The 9,696-nt window shown below is 34.6% G+C and overlaps 1 protein-coding gene across 1 annotated transcript in view; it reads left to right on the top strand.

The window, feature by feature from the left end:
• LOC102775182 (transmembrane protease serine 11F-like) overlaps positions 1-9,696 on the top strand; it is a 44,933-nt gene that overhangs the window by 5,077 nt on the left and 30,160 nt on the right. The window contains exons 3-4 of the mRNA XM_015565767.1: positions 1,728-1,846; positions 6,073-6,191. Coding sequence (XP_015421253.1) covers positions 1,728-1,846; positions 6,073-6,191 — 238 coding nt within the window. The remainder of the gene's footprint in view (positions 1-1,727; positions 1,847-6,072; positions 6,192-9,696) is intronic.

The raw sequence follows: 9,696 nt of genomic DNA, 5'->3' as shown, positions 1-9,696 counted from the left end.
ACTAATCCAGGGAGTAAAGATTATGTAGCTTCAGCATGATTGTTCGTAGTTAAAGAGATTAATTATCCACCTGGCACTTAGTGAAGGGGTTTTATTCCCTCCCTAACTTCAGGAGAAAATCTCTATCTGGGGAAACAACCTTTCTCGGAGAGGTGACCTTGGTTAAAACACATAGCACCAAGAAGGTGAGAAAACATATTAAGAACAGTATGCCATATATGCCAGATCCCTTGAAACAGCAAGGATGGACCGGCTCCCAGCATACATTAAACTATATAAAAATGAAAATAAAACATCAAATTTCTGAGACACAGCTAAAACAGTGCTGAGATGGAAAGTACAGCATTAAAAACATGCATAAGAAAGGAGGAAAAGTATCAAATAAATAATCTAAGTTCCCACTGCAAAAACCCAGAAAAAGAAGAGCAAAATAAACCCCCAGCAAGCAGAAGAAAAGAAATAATGAAGAATATAAATTAATGAAGTGAAAACAGAAAAACAGTTGAAAAAAAACACAATAAAATACAGCAATGGTTCTAAGAAAGAAATCAATAAAATTAGCAACTCTCTAGGAAGACTAACAAAGTAAATAGATTAAAAATTACCAATATCAGAAATTGAACAGAATCTTTCTATGGATACCCATAGACATCAAAAGGATAAAAAGGAAATACTACCAATTCTATATACATACATTTGGCAACTCAGACAAAACAGACCAATTCCTTGAAAAAATTACATGAATTCCTATCAACACTATACTCAAAATGTTCCCAAACTTCAGCCCCTTTTCAGTTCCTCTGCCTCTCCCACCCTGGCTCAAGCCAACATCATTTTGTGCTTGGATTATTATAATCATTTCCTATATTGTTGCTCTGCTTCCACGCTTATTCTCTATAATTTACTCTCCACAAAGAAGTCAGAGGGATCCCATTAAGAAATTAGGCTAGATCATCATAGTCTTCTCTCCAAAGACCTCAATACTCGCATTTCACTCAGAGAAAAGGCCAATATAATTACAAAGATGAACAAGGCCCTACATGATCTGAGCCTTAATACTTTTCAGACTTAGTCTCTTACCACTCTTCCCTTCATTCACTGCTACAGCCACGCTGCTCTCCTAACATACCAGGCATGACCCTCCTAAAGACCATTTGTCAAGTTGTTCTCTCTGCATGGAACATTCCAGAAATCTGTATAGATTCAAGTCTGCTTAGATTTTACCTTTTTAGTAGGCCTAACCTGACTATTCTATTTAATATTGCATCCTGACACCAACACCATCTTATATATGCTTCCACATTCATATTTTCTTTACCTAGAACTATGTTTTTTCCTACAGAGCTTAATATTATTTTACCAGTTATGAATTTTATTAATTATGGTATTTGTTGTCTAGCTTCCCTCAGTAAAATGTAAGCTCCATAAGAAAGAGGCCTTTTTTCCTACAACTCTGCTTACCACATAATAGGATATCTAAAAATATTTGCTGAATGAATGAATTCTGATTTTAGTATTATCATTATTATTCATATGTCCTCAAAAGTAAGCAGGCCAAATATTATATTCACTAATTCTATACGTTGTTTTCCGAGCTCAGCAGTTTACTGAATCCACAGTTATTGAAAAATAATATACTTTTATACTTAACAGCAAATTCATATTTATTTCTGATAGTTCTATATCTTACTCATATTAACACTTGCTTTCCTATTCTTTTTGCTTAGAAGAACAGAGTCAAACACAAAAGTGAAACTCACAAGGTGTGGAAAGATTACCCTGGGTATCTTAATTACTGTGATTGCTGCAGTAATCATCGGACTCATTGCTCATTTCGTCACTTACGGTAAGTACTCATGATATCTGGCTTTCCAGTCACATGAATTTAATTTCCCATTATTGGAAAGTTAGGAACTTTGAGAATAAGAGGAAAGGAATCAGATAAGACTATTTGACAGAGATAATTTCTTATGGTTAATAACATTTACTGCAGTCTTTGTTCTGTAGCGACTTTTGGCTTAGAGCATTCTGAATTCTGAGATGTGGTATGATCTTTTTTTTTTTAATTCCTGGTAAAGATTTAGGTGATCAGAGTACATCAATTAATTAATTAATTCACTGTTACATTAATAAGTTTTGAAGAGATAATCAATGAGTTAACAAATATAAAAGCCTACAACCTAGATTTCTAAGCTAGATTTCTTATTCCAAAGCGTATAAAAATTCTCTATATACAATGATTTCTTTTCATAAAATTCTCTCTAAAAAAGTCAAGTATTTTCCATTAATGAGGGATAAAAAAAAGAAACAGTAAAAATTTTTCTATATATTTTTCTTTTACTGACTGGCTTATTTCACTTAGCTTAATGCCCATAAAATTGAAAAAAAGTATGGGGTCCTCAGCTTTGATGTTTCCTTAAAATAGCTTTTTGTGCCAACCCCTCTGTGTCCTGTGCTTATTCCTTCCTTTCATCCACTCTTTCGTAACCTTTTCAAGGATAAGGACTTCTTTATAAAAAAAAAAAACTTCCTACATTCCCACAAGAAATTATCACATTTATTGATTGGTAAATCTCACTTGATCAACATGTATAATCCTTTCAATTCAGCTAGCTAGTATTTTGGTGAGGATTTTTGCACCTATACTCATCAAAGATATTTGTAGTTTTCTTGTGTTCTTATCAGCTTTGGTATTAAGGTAATGCTGGCCTCAAAAAATAAGTTTAGAAGTATTCCCTCCTTTTCATTTTTAGCCAATTTTGAGAAAGATTGATATTAAATCTTCTTTACATGTTTGGTAGAAATCATCAGTGAAACCATGTGTTCCCAGGCTTTTCTGTATTGGGAGGTTTTTTTATTACTGTTTCAATCTCCTTACTCATTATTTATCTGTTCAGATTTTCTATTTACTGATGATTCAGTCTTGGAAGGGTGTGTATTTCTCAGAGTTTATCTTTTTCTTTGCTACTGTTTTTTAGCTTAAAGTATATTTTGTCTAAGTATAGCTAACCCAGCCTGGGGTTATTGTTTTTCTCATCTCTAACAGTTTAATTCAAGAAAAAAACTCTGTCTTGTTTTACTTTGCATTTCTGTATTTGTGAGTGTGCAGGAAAGATTTTCTCCAAATAATTAACTTCACTGACATGAAGGATCTTCTCAGTGTTACAAAATGCTTTTATTTCTCCGTCTCTTTCTCTCTTCTGTCTTCTCTCTCTCTCTCTCTCTCTCTCTCTCTCTCTCCTCTCTCTTACCCCCCAGTCTGTTAAGTAGTGGGGTACAATGGCACCTGAGCATAGTTACAAAAAAGTTTTGATTTCTATCATATTTGATGTACTAAAATAGTACAGTCTAAATACAAAAGCAATCCTGAGAAAAAAGAATGAAGGCAGAGGTATGACATTCCCTGGATTCAAATTATAATACAAAGTGATGATAATCAAAACAGCATGGTATTGGCAGAAACACAGAACAATGGAACAGAACTTAGAATCCAGAAATAAACCCAGATGTATATGGGCAAATAATTTTTGACAAAGAAGCTTAAAATATAAAATAGAGATAAGAAAGTGTCTTCAATAAATGGTGCTTGGAAAACTGGAAAACCACATGCAAAAGAATGAAACTAGACAGCTCTTTGTCCCCATGTACAAAAAATAATTTAAAATGAATCAAATACCTAAATATAAGATCTGAAACAATAAATTACATAGAAGAAAACATAGGTACTAAACTTATGAATATTGGTTATAGAGAACATTTTATGAATTCGACCCCAAAGGCAAGGGAAGTAAAGACAAAAATAAATTAATGAGATTATATCAAACTAAAAAGCTTTGGCACAGAAAAAGAAACCAACAACAAAACAGAAAAGCAACTAACTAAATGGGAGGTAATATTTGCAAACAACAGTTCTGACAAGGGCTTCATATCCAAAATATATAAAGAACTCATAAAACTCAACACTAAACAAACAATCCAACTATATGAACAGATACCTCTACCAAGAAGACATATGAACAGCCAACAGATATATAAAAGATGTTCAAATCAAAGCTACAATGAGGTACCACCTCACACTTATTAGAAAGACTATTATCAACAAAACAAATAGTAACAAAGATTGGAGCGGTTGAGGAGAAAAAGGAACCCTCATTCGCCACTGGTGGGAATGTAAATTGGTACAGCTACTATGGAGAGCAGTGTGGAGGATCTTTAAAAGATTAAGAATAGAGTTACCATATAACCCAGTAACCCCTCTTTTTATATCTACCCCCAAAATTTGAAAACATTTATTCGCAAAGACATATGCACCCCTATGTTCATTGCAGCATTATTCAAGGTAGCCAAGACATGGAAATAATCAGTGTCCTTTGATAGATGACTGGATAAAAATGTGGTACATACAGGATGGGGCAAAAGTGGGTTTTAAGTTGTTCATATGGAAAATAATACAATAATTAATAAATAATAATACATCTATGTTTTATGTACTCATAACTGTAAACCTACTTTAGCTTACCCACTATACACAATGGGTTACTATTCAGCCATAAGATGAAATACTGCCATTTGCAACAGCATGTATAGACCTTGAGAATATCATGTCAAGCAAAACAAGTCAGACAGAAAAAGTTAAAAATCATATGATTTCACTCATATGTGGGATATTAAACTGAAAGCAGGAAATGAACAAATAAGAAAAACAAACAAAAACTCATAGACACAGACAACAGTATGGTGGTTACCAGAGGGAAGGGGGATGGAGGGTAGTAGAGGGTAAAAGGGTCAAATATACAGTGATGGTGAAGGAAGATTCTTTGACTTTGGGTGGTGGGTAACAATGCAGCATGAATATCATGTATCATAGAAATGTACACCTGAAACCTATATATTCTTATTAACCAATGTCACTCCAATAAGTTTAATAAAAAGAAAATAATTACTCTATAGTTTTGCAATAAATTATTTTATTTTTTAACATATTTTTATTTATTTCAGAAAGGAAGGGAGAGGGAGAGAGAGATAGAAACGTCAATGATGAGAGAGAATCATTGATTGGCTGCTTCCTGCATTCCCCACACTGGGAATCAAGCCCGCAACCTGAGCATATGTCCTGACCAGGAATCAAACCTAGTTCATAGGTTGATGCTCAACCACTGAGCCATGCCTGCTAGGTGCAATAAATTGTTTTATAACAAACTTTCTAAAAAATAAATAAAATGGTAAAGCTGACAGTCTAACCATCAGCTTCATGGTTTGCTTTACTTTCTGAAAGTTGTAAGTTTGATTTCTTTGTTCTGTTTACTTAATTTGCAGTACTTACAAGTCATCCCTCATTTTACTTTCCTCTTTATTCATTTTCATTTCTTAGGTACTTCATAAATTATTAAACCTGAGACTCCACTGTTTTTCCAAAATGTAATCTGTGATGATCACAAAAACTAAAAATTATCTACACTTTAATATAATTTCATTTCACAGTTACACATCTGTCTTTAGATTGCCCAAACTTGAAAGCTGGCACATTGGAATTTTACCTTAAAAATTCAGATAACATTCTTGGGTGAAGTTATAATTTAATAAACATTCCCCTGTCAAAGTTATTTTAACAATCACTAGAAATCAAGATTATTTAAATGTCAAGTTACCTGAAATTTTATCAGAGTATTATATTTCATATGTTATTTCTTAAGAATAAAAGCAGTTACATAATGAACTATCTTAAGTGAAATAGCCAATCATAGAAAGACTAGTACCATATGATTTAACTCACGTGGAATTTAATGAACAAACTACCAAGCAAAATAGAGACATTTTCATAGATAGGGAGCACCAGACAGCTCTGGTTAAGGAGTGGGGATAGGAGGGGGAGGGGTGGAGCAATTGAGAAAATAAAAAGAGAAAGAACTCATGGACATGGACAACAGCATGGTGATTGTGGGAAGGGGGAAGGTGGAAGAGGGCATAGAGAGGTTAAATGATGATGGAAAAAATAAAATAAAATATATTTTTTAAATAAATGTAGTTACACAATGATCAAAGTCAGAACTATTTCTTCTTTTTTCTCCTCAGGGAAAACATCTTGCTATTATCACGTCAGCTTTAAAGCCAATAATGTTGACTATGACAGAAAGTTTGAAAAGCCATATTCACAAGAATATGTGGACCTAAATAAAAAGACAGTGTCTTTGGTAAGTTAAAATGTTTTTCTGTGCATTGTCGTTTTAAACGCTGTGCTCCTAGGAATACCAGAATCCTAGTAATCACCCTCCAACTTGGAATTTAATAATTCATAAATTCACACCGTTTCTTACCACTATTTTAGTTCTAGATTAGGACAGTCAGCCCTTTCAGAAGGTAAGTTTCTGTCTTAATTCAAAAGTTTTCCACAACCCATAAGAGAAGCGTATTCAGTTGCCTAGAGAGTCTTTTCACCTACTTTTAAGTTTTAATCTAATGGAAATAGATTTAATATAAGGTAGGGGCCAAGTTTATTTTATTTAGTTGAGCTGGCACTACTTATTAAATAATCTAGTTTATCCCAATGATTTAAAATGCCACTCTTGTTAAGTCCTAAATCCTCATATATTCCAGAATCTATTTTTGGATTCTGTATTGGACTATACAGTAATTGCATAGTATTTCTTTCCCATACCTTTATTTTGAGCAGTATTTCATCCCTTTACTTACGAGTATGATGCTTTTAAATCATAGATAACTAGCTTTTGTTTGTTAATGCAACTTAATAGATTCTTTCATGACATTTTGTCTATTCTCATTCATTATAACAAGTAATAACTGTTTTTATTTTTTAAAAATATATTTTTATTGATTTCAGAGAGGAAGGGAGAGGGAGAGAGAAACATCAATGATGAGAGAGAATAATTGATCAGCTGCCTCCTGCACACCCCCTACTGGGGATCGGGCCCACAATCCAGGCATGTTTCCTGGACAGGAATCAAACCATGACCTCCTATTTCATGAGTTGATGCTCAACTACTAAGCCACACCAGTTGTGGTTGCCCTAGCGGCCCAGTGGTCGGCATACTGCAGCGCGCGAGCCACATGCGTCTCTTTGGCCCCTTGAGTGTGGGTCTTCCACAAAATAACACGAGCGGGTGCACACGTACAGTGCGACTGAAACTTCGTGGCCCATGCGCAGAAGTCAGTATTTTGTGGAAGAGCCACACTCAAGGGGCCAAACAGCCTCATGTGGCTCGCAAGCCGCGGTTTGCCGACCACTGGATAACTATTTCTATTTCTCTAGTTTGCTTTAAGTAAATATTTTTGCTTCCTTTTTTATTATTCTGATTTAAATTGTTTTCCATTCCATTTTTTTCCACCTGAAAATGTCAATATACTTAGTTAACTTATCCTTTCTGGAACTAGAAATTACATAAATATTTTTCCACTAATATTTTAAAAACTGTTAGTCCCATCAACTGGTTATTTCCTTACCTAACCCTCAACCCAAGAAAAGGAGGCCTTTAACATACTTTCCCTTCTATCCTCTCCTCCCTTTGCCATTCCCCACTCCTGATAAGACTTTTTATCACTTTTATTTTCTCTCCCTCTTCTGCCCTCCTTTCTTCTTCCTAATAACTAGGTTTTGCTGAAATAGTACTTCAAGTTCAAAACTATTATTAGGATGTTTCTTAAAGTATGTTGCCTCCATTTTAAATATAGAAATTATATGTTCATTATAATCACACACACACACACACACACACACACACACACACCAGGTTTTATTGCTCATCATTTGTTTCTTCTCTTCTTAAACTTCTCCTCCACTGGGATCTCAATTCTGACTCATGTCTTACTTTATGAGAATCATTAGTCATGTATTTTTCTCAGTTGTGGTATGTAAATTATGTTACTAAATCCTTGCCATAAAAACCTCTTTTCCTCTGATTTGAGATTATATCTTGACTGGGAGTAGGATGATTAAATTGTAAAATTGTTATCTCAAAATATGACAATATCATTTCACCAACTTCCAACTTCAAATGTTATAAATGAAATTTCTGATTCTATTTTTCTATCAATGTATACTTTGTTCCTAAATAGAAATTTGTCAAAATTTTTCTTTATATCTAAAATGCAAGAATATTTCCCAGATACATCAAACATGCCTCAAATCAGTCTACTCCTTTGAATCTACAGGTTTTGATCTTTATTTAATTCAGAACCATTTCCTCCCACTATTTATTATCATTATTATATGTCATCCACCCCTCTTCTTTCTCTCTTCACACTTCTATTATTTACAGCCACTTCTGGAATCATATTCTAAGTGGGGTTTTTTGCACCCATTATTTTATTTTGATGAAAACCTAATCTGTTTTATTTCCTTTTTCTGGCAGCTAGGCTCCTTTATTTGCATTACCATTTTTCCTGTTGGCTTATTGGGGCCACTGTTTTGTTATTAGAGGTAGTAGTACAAGTTGGGAAATGAGATTTTCTTACATCCTATAGGCTGAAGGTTGGGCAGCAGGCATTCTTCATACCAAAGCCCAGAAGGAAGTCTTCCAGCTCCCCATGTTCTGCCCACCATACTAGCTTAGTCTCAGGAGCAAGGAATCTTCAGTTTTGCAGTTTCTTCTTAGAGGCAGTGGGTCTATGAAAACCCACTCACATGGCCTAGTGTCAGCTTAATCCCTGGGCATCCATGCATCTCAGTTAGCCAATCTCTTCCCAGGGCCTGTGTGATTCTATCTTTTCACAGGGTTCTCAGGTTGTTCTCTAGATTCTTCCTGGCCCATGAAAAAGAAGGTTCCTCATCATCTCCCTTCTCCCAGGACTCCCATTAAGCCCAAACCCACTCAACACCAGAAGGCAGGTATATTAAAATGGAAATAGAAGAGAAATATGACATAATTTAGCTACCATCTTGTCAAGATTCTTCCCTTCACTATATTTTAGGAATTACATCCAAAACCCTTATCATGGCCAACAAGGTTCTCTATAATCTTGTCCCTACCTACACATACAACCTCAATTATATACCCTCTCCCTTGCTCACTTTACTTGAGTCACAACAAGTTTGCTTCTATCCCTCAATTATGCCAATCTCATTTTTCCCTAGGAACTGCACTTCCTTCCATCTAGAATATTCTTCTCCCCTTGATTGTCAGGTTTCATTCAAATATCACCACTTCAAAGAGGCCTGACTTGATCCTTCCCATGTCTCCATTATTTACTTTAGTTTATATTTTTATATCACCTAATACTATCTCAGATTATCATATTTACTCCTTGGTCTGCTTGCTATCTATGTTCTCTTTTGAATCTCTAAAAAAGGATGGATCTATCTGATTAGTTCATAGTTTTATTTCAACATATATTTATTGAATACATGAACACATTCCAATTACTTAGGAGCAAGAGGAAAATGTAATTTAAATCGCTGCAATTCCAATATTGAGTCAGTTTTTGAAGGCCAGTCTTTGCAAAAGTAAAAGTCATGGGCAGTGCAATTTGTTGTCTGGTGCTCTGTAAAGGTCCTACAGTGGGAAATCATCCATCAGGTTGAGATCAGGAGCACCTGAAAAAACAATTCAAAAAATTTCTCTGAGAAATTTCTACATATCTCATTTTGAACCCATCAGTAGCATGTTATTCGAACAGCAGGCAAAAATGGTTTGAAGTTCAGTCATGAACGAAGGCTGCCATAATAAAGAGAGAGAGAGAGAG

This window comes from Myotis davidii, unplaced genomic scaffold (assembly GCF_000327345.1).
Source record: "Myotis davidii unplaced genomic scaffold, ASM32734v1 scaffold31, whole genome shotgun sequence".
NCBI lineage: Eukaryota > Metazoa > Chordata > Mammalia > Chiroptera > Vespertilionidae > Myotis > Myotis davidii.
The sequence above is the reverse complement of the archived record's forward strand: the minus strand, read 5'-3'. Positions and strand labels throughout refer to the sequence as shown.